General features: G+C 37.1%; 2 protein-coding genes across 5 annotated transcripts in view; one reads left to right on the top strand and one right to left on the bottom strand.

Annotated features, from left to right (window-relative positions):
- Positions 1 to 1,835: 1,835 nt before the first annotated feature.
- LOC107728059 (synapse differentiation-inducing gene protein 1-like) lies at positions 1,836 to 5,411 on the bottom strand (the record flags this gene model as incomplete). Its single annotated transcript, XM_016538117.1, has 2 exons — positions 5,116 to 5,411; positions 1,836 to 2,457 (listed from the first exon to the last, which is right to left on the bottom strand). A coding segment is annotated over exon 2 (540 nt), but the record flags the coding sequence as incomplete, so codon positions are not given.
- A 3,555-nt stretch (positions 5,412 to 8,966) lies between these two features.
- Positions 8,967 to 17,162, top strand: part of cul9 (cullin 9) — a 59,443-nt gene continuing 51,247 nt past the window's right edge. For all 4 annotated transcript variants that reach the window (XM_016538120.1, XM_016538121.1, XM_016538122.1 and 1 more), the window contains exons 1-3: positions 8,967 to 9,100; positions 11,952 to 12,271; positions 12,610 to 12,949. In XM_016538120.1, coding sequence (XP_016393606.1) covers positions 11,957 to 12,271; positions 12,610 to 12,949 — 655 coding nt within the window. In that variant the 5' untranslated portion in view covers positions 8,967 to 9,100; positions 11,952 to 11,956. The remainder of the gene's footprint in view (positions 9,101 to 11,951; positions 12,272 to 12,609; positions 12,950 to 17,162) is intronic.

A 17,162-nucleotide genomic window follows, 5' to 3' on the forward strand; every position in this document is an offset into this window, starting at 1 on the left:
TCTGGCAAGAGCTCCAGACACGTGCTCGCTCAGATCAGAAGCACCATATGACAGGGTGGTATCAAATTAGGGGCAAAGACGGAGAGCTCTCACCTTCCTTAAAGGGTTAGTTCATCCAAAAATGAAAATTCTGTCATTAATTACTGTCGTTTCAAACCCGTAAAACCTGCGTCACGCCGGATCTGTTTCCTACGTTGTTGTGATTTGATCTGAACAAAAACAGTGTATCCGTGTGACGCAGCTGATAGAACAGCATACGCTGTTTACGTCCAGCTGATATTCTCCAAAATGGCACCAGGGTGATGCGGAGGAGACGAATTGTTGAATAAAGTCGTTTTTTTTTTTCTTTTGCGCACAAAAAGTATTCTCGTAGCTTCGTATAATTGCGGATGAACCACTGATGTCACATGGATTATTTTACAGATCTCCTTGCTATGTTTCTGGACTTGGGAACATTTCAGTTGCGTTGCTGTCTATGCAGGGTCAGACAGCTCAGATTCCATCAAAAATATCTTCATTTGTGTTCCGAAGATGAACGAACGTTCTTATGTCTTACGGGTTTGAAACGACATGAGGGTGAGTAATTAATGACAGAATTTTCATTTTTGGGTGAACTAACCCTTCAAAGCACTGGATAACAGTATGGTTTGCATTGGTAAGGACTACCTCTAAACAAAACATTTGTGTGATGCATCAATTATTTCAAAAAGACTGAAAACCCAACTGGCTCTGTTCCAAAACCTAGGGAGCTGCCTGCATAGGCAGCATGTAAAGCCTGGTTTATGTATAAGGGTGCACATGCAATAAAGTGACGTATACAATTACATAATTGCAGCACTTCTGGTAATGCACATTGGTCCCCACACTTTACAACTTATTTCTGCATCTGCTCTGAGTTTGGGTTGTTTTAGCATGCATTTGGGAACACAACATGCACCAAACATCGTCCTAAACTTGCAATGAGAAGCGCTTATAAACTGGATGTTGTCAACAAAAGCTTTAAGGGCTTGCTGATTTAAATAAAAAAAATATTTTTTTTTTTTTTACCAAAATTAAAGCTTGTTTTAATGTCTGAAAATGAATAAATGAAGACAGCCATAAGTGTTAGCATTATCATTTTAAAATATTATTATTTTTCTTAAATACTATTTTTTTTTACAATGAAATAACACAATAATAATATATAATTATTTTGTTTCATATTTGTACTTGCACTTAAAATAATTATTATATAATTTTTCTTAAATACTTGATTTTTTTTATTTTACAGTGAAATACTGTATTTCAATAGTAATTTCTTATTAAATTTTTTATTAGTACTTAAAATTAAATATAATTTTTCTTAAATATTTGTTTTTTGTTTTACGTAGAAATATTACAATAGTAATATTAAATTTTTTCCTCATTTTATTTGTACTTAAATTAAAATAATGATTATTAGATTATTATTTTTCTTAAATACTTGATTTTTTATTTTACAGTAAAATATTGTAATAGTAATATTTCTTATTTTAAATTTTTTATTTGTACATAAAATAAAATGATTTCTGTTATTTTCTTTTTTTTTCACCATTATAATCACATTGATATATAACCACAAATGTTGATATATATATATATATATATATTTTAAATTGCAATCACAATTTTTTCACAAAAATCACAATGACTTTTTTCCCCAAATCATGCAGCCCTACCACTGACTTTAATTTTATGGACAACAACTTATTTTGTGTTCCACGGAAGAAAGAAAGTACATACAAGCTTGGAACAACATGAGGGGGAGTAAATTATTTTTGGGTGAACTATATTTAAAAGTGTATGCAGTCTCTCACCTCGAGTTCCTGAAATTCATCATCGTCTTCATCTACATCATAGCAGAGCGTCTGGATCTTGGCGTCTTCCATAGAGAGATCCAGAAGCTTGCTGTCGGTGAACAGAATTCCGTCTTTAGCGACGGCGGAGCCGCACGAGGCAGGGGTCATCTCCTCAATGAAGGTGGTCTCGCAGCAGTCCCCCCCCTCTCCCCATGCTCTCAACACGCTCTCGGGGTACAGAAGGAGGCTGGGTCTGTAGTAATGGTCTATAGCCTGGGGCAGGGCGCTGGGGTTGAGCAACTGTGGGGGTCCTCGACCATCCGGTGTCCCATTTATGTCCTTTGACACCACATGGCCCTGGTACTGCGGGGCAGAATAGACCGACACCAGTCCTTCCTTATTCTCCACCATTAAGTTGTGGGTATTGATCAAACCATTACGTTTGCAAAATTCATGTCCCAAGTCCGCACTCCCCGCTAATGGGGTCTTCCCTAGAGTAAGAGGGTCTTTCTCATCTGCTGCTCCTGTTTCTAGTCGTGTTTGGACCCCTTTCTCCATGCTGGTCTGTTGGTGTGGAGGAAGGCTTGACTCATTAATGGCTTTGTGGAGGCATGAAGTTCAAGTATCACTCCCCGCTTTCCTGCAAGGATCACATCACTCTGGTTATAAAAAATGTGATGGGAGAATCTGATGCCACACACATCAACAAATGTCAGAGTATAATGAAAGTCGTGGAAGAAATATGTTGGTAAAAGGATGTATATCACAAAACCTGTCAAGAGCTCATCATAGTCATATACCCCAGAATCAAGAGAAAGAAAATATAAAATTATATTTTGCTCAAAAGTCTATTTATACGAAAAAAGTCTATTTATATACAATTCATTTTGCATTTGTTCATGTACCTCCCCAATTTTCATTGTACCATAAAAAACAAATTCTTATTATTACTTTCATGTGCATTCAAAAAAATTATTAAATTACAGTCTGTTACACCAAACAGGGTTCATGAGGGAACTGCAGGGGTTTGAAAAGCTATGAAAAGCTAATGATTAATTATATCCAATGTCAAATTAAAATAAATAACAATAGCAAATCAAAGGCTGTGGTTTAATGAACTGTACTGGGGAAAAAAACCAGTTACGTCTAAATTAACTGCATTTATTCAAATATTATAAATATAATATATTATTTATATCAAAAATATTTAATATCACTGAATCAACCTAAATAGATTAATTTATACTACCAAAACTACGTTATATGGTTTTAACATGATAGAAATATCTATTTAAAGTAACAATTGCAATGCAGTTTACAGCATTTCAGCATTATTCTACAAAAATAAAAGAATTTGAAATGGTGAAATATTTAAAGTGAAATGAAAAATTGAATGCATAAATACTGTAATTGGTAGTGTAAAATAAAGTAGGCTATTATTATAATTATTACATATATTATTCAATATTTTTATAAATATTTGTAATTGTAATTTACAAAAGTGATATATTTCTGTCATCATTTTTGAAACTAGAATTAGTTGGACAAATGCCTGATGTTCTACATCTATCAGACATATATTGTAGTCTTCGATAACAACTTCATTTGTTTTTTTCCTCCGAACTCTCAAAAGACCCTAAAATTGTTGTTTCCCAACCATGCGAATGTGGGTCTTATTTAATGCATGGCTAGACCATTGATCGCAGACTCTGCACCACCGCATTATCCAAAACCCTACAGCCAGGTTGCCAAATACACAAACTTTCTTTTCTGCTAAGTTCAGCAGTGTGCCCGATGCTGGGGGCACCTAATGGGTGCACAGCTTCCTATAATCTGATTTAGAGCCTACTGCCATGAGCACAGAGAATCCATCACACCATCAGCAGTGTCCTGTAGCAATTAGATGCTTCAGTGCGACTAAGAAGAGCAGGAACTGTAACGTACATGATCTCGACACACTGGACCTCAGTTTTTACAGTGTTTCTTCAAAATCACAGGGCCACAGGGAAAGACAGATTCATCTAAATTTATCTACAGCTTTAACAAATCAGATGTCTGAATAAGAGTGAATCGGATATCACAATTTAAATCAGTCCTTTAAGGGTAAAGGCATCTGTGAAAAGGATTAGATACCCTAAAGAGCACTGGATACCCTCTAACGAAACATACGTCAAATACGTGAAAACATCAATGCCACATTAAAGACTCCATGAATATAACATTACACCAATATATCAGCCAGGCCATTTAATCAGACAGTATTTCGCAGTTTTCAGATTATCCGCTCTTGGACAGTTAACATGACTGTTTGTTTCCACACTTAGTAGACTCAGTTGCACATTGATACTGACTGAAATTTATGTTGCTGTTTTTGAGTAGCCAAACCATAAATGTTTACAAATGTTTACATAAATGTTATGTAAATGTTTATTTTCTGTTCATTTGATGTTACTTGATTGTATTATGTTATATTATATATCTGCTTTATAAATACCCTTACGAAAAAGAAGTTTATTCAAGTGTGCTATTAGTATACTTCTTTTAAACTAAAAAATAGGAAAGTATACTTTTAGTCTACTTTTTATGTACTTCTCAGAAATATACTTAAAATGACATTTAAGTATACTTGACTTATACTTAGAAAAAGTCTAAATATATTTTAGCTATAATTGTGCAAACTTGAAGTATACTACTTTTTGGTAAGGGTAGCGCCACTGGCCATAGAAAAATCGGTTACAAAAACTGTATCAAACGCATAATTCAAACAGACCATGTTTGAGGTGGTCAACTAGGCTACACAAAACAGCATAGTCAAATTTAAATGACCACCTTTTTTACTAAAACAAATAAATAAACAAATAAATTTAAAAAACAGAAAATGTATTGTTAGTAGACGTTGGAGGAGAATATGAAGTGGAATGACTCAAATCGCAATTTTTTTTTAAATAAATTAATTCACAAGAAAACAAAATCAGAAATTGAATCAACTCTGTCGATTCTAGAACCAGGCATGGAAAACCCGAAATGGATCTCAAGCCCAGCATCACTAATGCTTTGAGCGGAAGGGGAAGGAAAGCTCTCTCTATGACCCTTCACCATTACAGTCATCGTTCAATCAACCTGCGCATCAAGTGAGCTCTGTTTTATGGTCCTGTGCGTAACCCGTGCAAGAATGAGATCAAGGGTGAACTGAGAAAGGTTTCTGTTGCCAGGCTTCAGAAAGGCTGTGATGCGCTGATGCCACCTTGGTGCAATCATTCATTTGCTGTACAAGTTCGTGATCAGACTGATAACTTACCTTCCGAGGTGAGCTGCTATAGGAGTCAGTGAATGTTCAGCTGAACAACGAATAATCTCAATGACTGGTGAAACATTCGAGTCAGATATCCGTCTACACTTTTATTTTTGGAGCTGAGTAATAAATAAAAGTCCAAAGTGTCCAGTTGTTGTCCCCCTTTCGAGAAGTCATCTATCAAGAGTGGGGGGGAAATCACCAGCAAAAACCTTTCATGCGGACACGATGTCGATTATACTGCATTTTGCCAGCCGTTTTAATACGACTGCGGTAAGACTAGTTATAAGCGAAAGGACACATCGAGACTGTTGATGTACAAGCACTATAATGCACTTGCTTTCTCCTCATCTGCGCTCTTTATATGGATGCGCTCGAGTTCCCCTGGGTCCTAAAGATCGCACAGGACAGGACCATTTGTTTTGATTTAAATATTTATTAATAGCTTGTCCTTCAAATTCATACTACAACAACAGCGTACGGTTATATGACTGACAGGTAAATGGTGTCCAGCAGTGGAGTAACTATATTCAGGATACAGCAAGGTCTTATTGCTTTTATAAAAGATAAACCACATAATAAACATTATTAAACTATATAAACTATTTTATTAAGCAAACATTACTGTGGGTGTTGCATTTTTCCTAGCTCTTATTATTGTTAGAATGAAACGTGTGTTGACCAATCAGAAGCCAGGACCAGAACTCTGCTTTATACATTAAACAAATTCCATTACACACTGAGATCAAATTATAACAACATATTTGCTCTATTACAGGCCAAACTGTAAAAGGCCAAATCTGTAGTGATTTAAAATTAGAGGCAATCGCTGCATTTTAATCATGATCCAAACAAAGATGCTATGAGCATAAATGAGCAATTTTTGATTAGATTGTATCATTTCAAAATTTAAGGCAAAAACAGAATGGTCTTACTTTAGCTTTGTGAAATTATGCTACAGAAAACTATATAACAGCAGAGGGGCTGAATGAGACGCAGATTCACTCTCTGACAGCAGGAGGCGCTTCTGGAACAGCGGCGATGCCGCGTTTCCTTGATTACCGCTGTAAACAAAGCAGCGCTGCGCTTATAAACACTACTTTAATATTCATTATACAGAGACGAGATGAAAAGAAAATACCATCTAATCTTTTCTGAAGCCAGTCAGTTCCTCTCAGAGATATACTGTACATTCATGTAAACCCCTCACCCCCAATCCAATATTTAGGATTTTCTTCCAATATTTAGGATTTTCTTCCAATATTTCGCTCATCGTGAACAGTGAGTTTGCTCTCCCTGCTACAGTATTTTCTCCTCTTTGCTTCCGTCTCTGGCCTTTGTTGGGAATAGCAGCCTTCTCTATATGACTATCGCATAAAGCCATAATGTGATATCAATTTTGTTTCGATATAGGCCTATCATGCAGCCCTAATTAAAATAGCATTAGTTATAAATAAATAAATAAATAAACTTGGCTCGTTTGGGCACCCTAAATAGCATTAGTTATGAATAAATAAATAAACAAACAAACTTGGCTCATTTGGGCACCCTAAATAGCATTAGTTATAAATAAATAAATAAATAAACTTGGCTCGTTTGTTTACCCTAAATAGCATTAGCTATGAATAAATAAATAAACAAACAATCTTGGCTCGTTTGGGCACCCTAAATAGCATTAGTTATAAATAAATAAATAAATAAACTTGGCTCGTTTGGGCACCCTAAATAGCATTAGTTATAAATAAATAAATAAATAAACTTGGCTCGTTTGGGCACCCTAAATAGCATTAGTTATAAATAAATAAATAAATAAATTTGCTCGTTTGGGCACCCTAAATAGCATTAGCTATGAATAAATAAATAAACAAACAATCTTGGCTCGGTTGGGCACGCTAAATAGCATTAGTTATAAATAAATAAATAAATAAACTTGGCTCGTTTGGGCACCCTAAATAGCATTAGTTATGAATAAATAAATAAACAAACAAACTTGGCTCATTTGGGCACCCTAAATAGCATTAGTTATAAATAAATAAATAAATAAACTTGGCTCGTTTGGGCACCCTAAATAGCATTAGTTATAAATAAATAAATAAATAAACTTGGCTCGTTTGGGCACCCTAAATAGCATTAGTTATAAATAAATAAATAAATAAACTTGGCTCGTTTGGGCACCCTAAATAGCATTAGCTATGAATAAATAAATAAACAAACAAACTTGGCTCGTTTGGGCACCCTAAATAGCATTAGCTATGAATAAATAAATAAACAAACAAACTTGGCTCGTTTGGGCACCCTAAATAGCATTAGTTATAAATAAATAAATAAATAAACTTGGCTCGTTTGGGCACCCTAAATAGCATTAGTTATAAATAAATAAATAAATAAACTTGGCTCGTTTGGGCACCCTAAATAGCATTAGTTATAAATAAATAAATAAATAAACTTGGCTCGTTTGGGCACCCTAAATAGCATTAGCTATGAATAAATAAATAAACAAACAAACTTGGCTCGTTTGGGCACCCTAAATAGCATTAGCTATGAATAAATAAATAAACAAACAAACTTGGCTCGTTTGGGCACCCTAAATAGCATTAGCTATGAATAAATAAATAAACAAACAAACTTGGCTCGTTTGGGCACCCTAAATAGCATTAGTTATAAATAAATAAATAAATAAACTTGGCTCGTTTGGGCACCCTAAATAGCATTAGTTATAAATAAATAAATAAATAAACTTGGCTCGTTTGGGCACCCTAAATAGCATTAGTTATAAATAAATAAATAAATAAACTTGGCTCGTTTGGGCACCCTAAATAGCATTAGCTATGAATAAATAAATAAACAAACAAACTTGGCTCGTTTGGGCACCCTAAATAGCATTAGCTATGAATAAATAAATAAACAAACAAACTTGGCTCGTTTGGGCACCCTAAATAGCATTAGCTATGAATAAATAAATAAACAAAATAAATAAATAAATAAATAAATAAATAAATAAACTTGGCTCGTTTGGGCACCCCTATGGATGGATTACCTTATTTACTACTGATTTCAAAAGTGCCCTTTTGTGGTGTCAGGTAAAGGATTTGTTTATATCAAATCATTATCATCACTCATAATCATATTCAAAGCCCAAATCCTTATTATGAGCAATAGTAGAGGGAAAAGGCTGAAGAGTTGATCCTGCATAAAGTTGTTGGTTTGAAGAATTTAGACTGCCTGTAGAAATTAATTTGACAAAAAACTGGGGAAAAAAACTGCACTGATGCTCTCAACTGTGCAGCAGCAGTTTTAGCAGGATCATATAAAGCAAGATATCAGTGCTTGGGTCTGCTGTAATAAGGACCACAGCAGGTTAGGATGTTGTTTTTGCAAACTTTATTCACATTGGCTGCAGTCAATTCAACACTGCCATCCAGTGTTTAAAAAGCAGAAGACAAACTGTATATGCAATATTAAAGGTATTGTAGGGTGAATTCCATTAAAACGGGTCAGGTTTTAGGACTATTAAGATTTTTTTGTGACATTATTTATGTGACATAGCCTATAGCCTATCTATGTATGTATGTATGTGCTGTATGTATGTGTATCTTTCTCTCTCTCTTTCATTTGCTCAGACTATATATATATATATATAGTCTGAGCAAATGAAACAGTGATAAAATGATTTGTTATGCACATGCAGCACATGCAGAAGCAGGCTATAAGAATGTTCACGAATATACGATAAGGAACAGCAGCTTGCTAGTATTAGGGCTACTGTAGCTCCTCCACGCCTGTAGATGGCAGTAACGTGTCGCTGCACCCAGACATTGGCGCACAGGCGTGCTGAACTCATACCTGTTCCACAGGAAGCAGGATTGGACTTAACTATACAACAGGCAGCAAAACGACTTCAGGCTGGGCAACGATACGCTACCACGGAGAAGAAAACTCCATCCACCCCGGGGGAAAGTCGAGAAGGAGGGGAGGCCCTGCAACACCGGAGGTGAGTCCGAGCGGACTTCTGGAGCTCACGGAGGGCTTTTTATGTCTTTTTGACACAGGCCGCGCTGACAGCTAGTTACAGCATATGTGTCCTGCTAGCGACGCGACGCAACTAACTAGAGCGCCCTCGAAGCTGCACGCCGCTGGTTCGCGTGGCTTTCACTCTATAGAATTTTGTTTTTTAAGCGCGTTTCAGTTTGACGCGACGCGTCGCTCGCTCGCACGCAATGTTGATGTTAGCGCTAATGCGCACTTGCTCAGCTCTTTTACCGCATCTCAGGAGAAAGAGTAGCGCGGCTGGAAGTGTTTAAACTCCGTGAGCCGCGAGCACAGAGCGGGCTGATGTTAGCGAAACCTCCGGGGAGCGCGAATCACACGCATGAAGACATCAGGCCCAAATGTCGCTATTTAGCAGCTTCGCTAGCGGACTGACAGATGTGAGAAGTAATAGAGTTTAACCGCTGGGTGACATGTAAACTGTGCATATTCATAAGATTTCTTTATGAACTTTAAACTTTGTTTTCGAGAATAGCAGTTGATGTTCTGGTGTCACGTGTCACACAACAATCTGACCCAAAAATGAAACGTCTGTCATTTTTTTACTCTCCGCGTGCCATTTATGACTAATTCCGTGAGATAGAATGACTAATATCCTAGACTTAGATACAGAAAATTAGGTATTTTTGGACCTTTGCAGCATTGGTCATCATTTATTTCTATAAAGTTTCTCCTTTTTATTTGTTTTATGGGAAAATAACGGGATTTGGGATTGTGGCACAATATGAGGCTGAGTAGTCAATGGCAGAAATTAAATTTTAGCGTTAAGTATCTCTTTAATATGAGACTTGATTATGGACATATTACAGAAAATCCTAACACTTAAGTTCTGTCTTTTCTTAGCTTGAAATGGTCAGATAATAGTTCACCCAAAAATGACAATTCTGTCATTTACTTAACGTTACTCACCCTCATGTCGTTCCCAACTTTTTTGTTCATCATCAAAATGCAAATTAAGATTTTGTTTTTAAAATAGAAATTTCAGTGCATCCATTGAAAGTCAGTTTCACCAAAGCCTTGCTGTCATCATTTCGTTCCAAACTAGGGGTGTGCGATATTGGCACAAAATAATATCTCGATATTTTCTGGGATTTTATCGATGACGATAATTAGACGATATTTTGCTGAGTGTGTTATTGTGCTGGTACCTTAAGGACTGCCGAAGACAGCTGACTCCTAATGTTTTTAATATTCTTCATATTCTGTGTGGTGGTCAGTTCATACTGATAGAAATGAATCTTTTCCAATAAGTTTAAACCGATTTTGACATTTTATGGGCATTTTTACCTTTATATAGCCATTTTTTCTAGAAGTGTCCATTATCTTTTGAGTCAAATTCTTACATTTAATCAGGGAATTAGAATAATAAGACATTTGGCTGTTACCAAGCAAATTAAATCAACACAGAAGCTGCATCTGAAGTGGCATTTAGATGTATTTACACACATGTATTTTGTTTAATGCAAGACATGAATGCATTTAACCTGCAATTACAAATGCATAAATAATGTTTTGATATATTAAACATAAAACGTTGAATACTGATATTGGAAAGGATTTAAAACATGAAAAAAATCAAAAAGAAAAGAAAGAAAAAGCCGAAGCACACCCCTGTTCCAAACCCATAAGACTTACACTGGTTTTAAAAACACAAATGAAGATATTTTTAATGAAACCTGAGAGATTTTTGTCCGCCACTGAAAGCCCATTCACCCAAAACTTTGATTCTTCAAAAGGATCATAAGACATTGTTCCTCTTCGAAACACAAATGCAAATATTTTTAAACTGAAGCTCAATGTGTATGTTGATGTGCAAACAATTTAAAACGCTTCAAAAAGATAATAAAGACATCATAAAAGCACATCAAATATGGTAAACAAAAACTCAGGCGTGCTTGTTGACATGCGAGAACTAGTGAGGTTTCTTCTTGCACGTCAAGCAAGTACAGTTGAGCTTATGTTTACCTACTCTGCATTGATGAGACACAGGTTTAATGTAGGCTTTAAACATTTCACAGTTTATATATGAATAAAAGCCTACATTAAACCTGTGTCATATAAAGTGGTCATGTCTTTTCCAAAGTCTTGGATTAAGTTGCTCAATTCCTATAGATTACTTTGACACTGTCTTCTTGAACGTTTTAAAGCATCTAAGGTTTGGGTGTATGGATTTTCAGTGAGGGGCAGAAGTCTCTCAGGTTTCATTAAATATGTGTCTATCTGAACCAAAATCTTATGGATTTGCAACAATACGAGCGTGAGTAAATGATGACAGAAAGTTCACTTTGGTGTGAACTTTCAATTTAATAAGATGACCTTCAATGCTACCTTCACATTGTTCCAAACCCATAAGATTTTAATTAAATGAATATATTTTAATAAAAGCCTAAATGAAATCTGTTCATCATATAAAGTAAGATTTAGATGAAACCCCTCAGTTCATAAGGATTTCTTTTACAATCTGTTTTTTGAAGCATCTACCTTTTGTGTGATTGGGCTTTCAGTGGAGGGACCGGGTTTCGTTTAAAATATCTTCATTTGTCTTTCGAAGATTAATGAAAGACTTATGGGCTTGGAACAACATGAGGGCGAGTAAATAGGCCTAATAACAGAATCTTAATTTTTTTTGGTTGAACTAATCTTTTAACTTGGAGAGGACGTTTATGTAATGCAGCACTTTTTTTATTTTTTTTGGAAAAGCCGATCTTCAGCATTTAGGGTGTATGACGTAATCTGAGATATTATTGTCGATTTAAAATCTTATATCCTCATTATATCGCTCTTTATGTCCTCAGCTACCATGGTGGGTGAGCGCCGCAATGGCAACCTGCTGGTTCAGCTGGGCCCGAAGCTCCAGGCTTATCCAGAGGAGCTTATCCGTCAGAGGAGGACTCACGATGGCCAGACGGAGTACCTGATTCGCTGGAGCCTGCTGGCTGTGGATGATAGCAGCAGCTCAGGCTGCAGCAATGAGGCGAGCGGCGGTGCCAGCAGTTCGGGCGGCGGAGGCTCTAGTGGCTCCACCTCAGGAGAGAGCAAGAGCGAGAGCATCCTCATGTGGATGTCCACAGAAGACGTGTACGCCAACTGCCCCACTCTGCTAGGCAAGCGCAAGGCTGACTCCCAGAGGCCTCTGCTGGAGGAAGAGGAGCGGCCCAGCGGCCAGTTCCCCGCAGATGTCACCTTTGACGAGGGAGAGCTGTTGGATATGAAAGACGACGTGAAGAATCTCGTGCGCCGTGCCCAGAAGCAAATGGCTAAGAACAGCGACTTCAGGATAAGCATCACACACACCATCCACGTGCTGAGCGCCTACGCCAGTATCGGCTCTCTGGTAGGAGTCTTCAAGGAGACCGGCGCTCTCGACCTGCTCATGGAGCTGCTCTGCAACAAGGAGCGACAGACCAGACGCAGCGCTGGCAAGATGCTGCGAGCCCTGGCTTCTCACGCAAGGCTGACTCCCAGAGGCCTCTGCTGGAGGAAGAGGAGCGGCCCAGCGGCCAGTTCCCCGCAGATGTCACCTTTGACGAGGGAGAGCTGTTGGATATGAAAGACGACGTGAAGAATCTCGTGCGCCGTGCCCAGAAGCAAATGGCTAAGAACAGCGACTTCAGGATAAGCATCACACACACCATCCACGTGCTGAGCGCCTACGCCAGTATCGGCTCTCTGGTAGGAGTCTTCAAGGAGACCGGCGCTCTCGACCTGCTCATGGAGCTGCTCTGCAACAAGGAGCGACAGACCAGACGCAGCGCTGGCAAGATGCTGCGAGCCCTGGCTTCTCATGATGCGGGTAAGTCCGGCTATTTGCAGTCTGTTTTCTAGATCTAACTCATGGCTAATATGTATGACAACTAGTGTTAATTTCTTTAACGAAAAGTATGAGGAAAAATGTTTGTTGACAAGCCTTTTTCCCATTACTAAGACGAGACGATGACGAGACGACAGTAAGGTCAATAAACGATAACAGTGACCATATCAACATGCAACATCGTTGACGATAAAAGACGAGACTAAAATGTATTTAAAAAAATAAAAACTATACCAAAATGTCTTTTTATTTTCCTTGAAAAAAAAGGAGCCAACACATTATTGCGGACTGCTGTACACGCCTCTACTACACAAGCTTTCATGTGTGCGGTTGCCAGATAACAAGAGTTCAAATCCCCAAATCAGAGCTTCTCTGTAAAAAGGATAAATTTTCTGCACAGATGCTTATTTTTTGCATCTGGCAACCATGCACACGCGCTCATTCTTCATTGCGGAAGCGTTTAGCGTTCTCCATGTGAGATATTCAGCTTAAATGAAAGTGTCATTCAGCCAGTCTGTGTTCTGTCATGAGATCTTGACTATTTTGTTGGTGAATGTGGTTGCTGAATAAATGCACTTACTCAACCGCTGTTGTTTTGATAGAAAAACATTATTGCAATTTGGAATTATTGGAATTACTATTAGGAATTTTACTGTTAACATATTTTTTGTTTGTTTTTGCCAGTTTTCATAATGTAGAAGTTAGAGTGCATATCTAAGTCTTAGATATTAATTTATATATTAAATAGCCTTTATTAAATCAGTACACTAGATGAGGTAAAATAAGCCATAAAAATAAATAAGTCTTTTCGATTATAATTTTGAGCAATAAAAATATATATTTTTTTATCTGTTTAATTATTATACAGCATGACGAAAATGTGACAAAGTTTTCATTGACTAAAATGCTCAGACATTTACCCCTGTTTCACAGACAAGGCTTAAGCCTAGTCCTAGACTAAAGTGCAAGTCTGAGCTGTTACAACTGAAAGAAACTTGCACTGACTGATCTTAAAATATATCAGTGCCTTTGGTTTGTCTCAAGATGCACACCAGTAATGTTTTTTTCTAAGGCACATTTTTAAAAATTACTTAAATGTCCTAATTGAACTATGGCCTAATCCTGGAATACCATCTAAACTTTTCTGAAGACAGTCAGTTCATCTCAGAGATTCATATAAACCCCTCAGCCCAGTTCAGTGTTTAGAATTTTCTTCCTATATTTTGCACATCGTGAACAGTGAGCTTGATCTGCCTGTTGCAGTATTTTCTCCTTTTGCGATCTCCTCTCAATTAACGACGCTGTGTATGTTGCTTAGGCACTAGTTTTTAAAAAATGCATACCGTTTGCATAATTCATAATAATAGCTGTTCTCTCATTCATGTGCATGTGGACTGCAGTGAATGGAGCACAAAGCCTAGTGTGAACCTTAAGTAAAGACTCCTTGTATTGGCTTTAGACCACGGCCCAAGTTTGCTGAAGCCGTCAGATTCCCGCCAGTGTGCTGTGAGGTATTTGGTAATGTGAGTCATCAGTGAAGGCCACAGAGAGAGAGAGGGCTGTGTCATAGCGCTCTCAGCATTGGGTGTTGGCAGTGTCTCAAGATTGTACTGATTCTTTAGCACCCTACAGGACTAGATGAGATAACACTCTGTGTTTTTCAGCATATGTTCGATTGAGCTCTTTTGTCATGCTCAATAATTTTTAGAGCTATGCCTAAAATTAGAAAAATAACTAGTGATGTTAATAAATCAGACACATAGAGGCAGACATTATCAGACGTTACTTTTACTGGGATTATTCATGTTTTCCTTTTTTGAAAGGGGAAATGGACTCCTTACGAAGGGGGGCTTCCAGTTCCTCCTCTCATTCTTTGAACTCTTATAGGGGTTATGCGCAACAGACTTCCGTATTCTGTTAACCGGGTCTCGTCGCTTCCGGTTCAAGCGTTTTGCATATGCTTAGTTAAATATGAAGCAGTTTTACTCCAGATGCCTTCAAAGTAGATACCAATGATGATCATAACCAATGTCCATCACATATGCGGATTTTATTTTTTCACATATTATTTTTTATTCTTTTCACATTTAGATATAAAAATTGAATAAAACGTCAACAATAAAAACAGCTAGCTAGTTTAACTGATTATCTTAAAAGTCCATAGATATCGCTATTATTTAATACTGCTGTTAACACGTTCTCCGACAAGCGGAAGCAATGAGACCTGTTTTCCGGGTTTGGTCAGGTGATGTTCGACATATACCCTATTCATACTCTTTCACAGGATGTACTTACTCATCTGTAGTTCCTCTGTTTAAGCTGAGGCATTTGTGTCATTTACTTCACCTTGTACATTTGACATATCACTATATAATAGATTTATATTAGATTTTGCTGGCAAAATAAAATCAAGCAACACTGTTAATTTGTTCATAGAAAAAGGACTCCCTAATTCAAATAATAAAAATAAATAAGAAATGTTTTTTCTTGCTTGTTAATATTCATAGAGAAAAGGTCCCTCTTGTTACCCATTTCAAAGATAATTCAAAAGTATTGAGATATTTTAATAATATATACTATATGTACAGTATCTCCCAAAAGTGAGTACACCCCTCACATTTCAGCAACCATTTTATTATATGTTGTCTAGGGATAATACTATAGAAATTAAAATTGGACATACTTTAGACTAGTCAATGTGCAGTTTGTATAGCAGTACAGAATTACTGTCCTCTAAAAATAACTCAACATACAGCCATTGTTGTCTAAATAACTGGCAACAAAAGTGAGTACACCCTAAGTGAATATGTCAAAACTGTGTCGCCATCTTTGTGGAGAGCAAAAATTCTAATTCTCAAATCCTCAGAGAGTTCTTTGCCATGAGGTGCCATGTTGAACATCCAGTGGTCAGTGTGAGAGAATTGTACTCAAAGCACCTAATTTTAACTGCTCTAATACAAGATACACAAATTTGTATGGTCCGGTCAAGCAGACAAAAACATGAACATGATGAAATAGGACATGTGGCTTTGCATGGTTAAACAACATACAGCTGTTATCACTTAGGGTGTACTCACTTTTGTTGCCAGCTATTTTGACAATAATGGCTGTATGTTGAGTTATTTTCAGAGGTAAATCTGTACTGCTGTACAAGCAGCACATTGACTACTCTAAAATATATCCAAGTTTAATTTCTATAGTATTGTCCCTTGAGAAGATATACTAAAATGGTTGCTGAAAAGTGAGGGGTGTACTCACTTTTGTGAGATACTGTATATGTAAGGGATGATGCATGGCTAGCTGTGCATTAAACGATTTTAATGCACAACGTGGAGGCAAAGAACCACCTGAAGTGAAGCAGAGTGCATTAAAGGGGTCATATGATGTTGCTAAAAAGAACATTATTTTGTGTATTTGGTGTAATAAAATGTGTTTATGCGGTTTAAAGTTTAGAAAAACACATTTTCCACATACTGTACATTGTTTCTCCTCTATGCCCCGCCTTTTTGAAACGCGTCGATTTTTACAAAGCTCATCAGTCTGAAAAAGCGAGGTGTGCTGTGATCGGCCAGCTATCCAGTGCGTTGTGATTGGCCGAATACCTCAAGCGTGTGACGGAAATGTTACGCCCCTCACCATACTGTTGATGCCGTGTCCGGCCGGAGCGACGAGACAAAAACATTAAAAACATTCCACAGGCTTTGTGTTGACAAACATGCGACGCGGGCAGTGGAATAGGTAAAACATGCAAGAAGATGGGAGTGAACTTATTTTAACTTGAATGCAGTGTTTTTAGAAAGCCGTTTCGTGCATGAGACGCTGCAAGAGACGCGAGCGCAACAGTCAAACACATCCATGTTTACACAGAAAAAACAATGGAAAAGCAGCGTAATCGAATAAAAAACCTGTAAAGAACTACTACTGTATGTCTGATATTTCATGTTTGCATCATGGTGACAGGCTGAAAGCTGCTGTTGTTTTTACAGAACATTTATAGTTAAAGGGGTCATATGATGCTGCTAAAAAGAACATTATTTTGTGTATTTGGTGTAATGAAATGTGTTTATGCGGTTTAAAGTTAAAAAAACACATTATTTTCCACATACTGTACATTATTGTTTCTCCTCTATGCCCCGCCTTTTTGAAACGCGTCGATTTTTACAAAGCTCATCGGTCTAAAAAAGCGAGGTGTGCT

This window comes from Sinocyclocheilus rhinocerous, unplaced genomic scaffold, assembly GCF_001515625.1.
Source record: "Sinocyclocheilus rhinocerous isolate Xijiao unplaced genomic scaffold, SAMN03320098_v1.1 scaffold907, whole genome shotgun sequence".
In the NCBI taxonomy this organism is placed as follows: Eukaryota; Metazoa; Chordata; class Actinopteri; order Cypriniformes; family Cyprinidae; genus Sinocyclocheilus; species Sinocyclocheilus rhinocerous.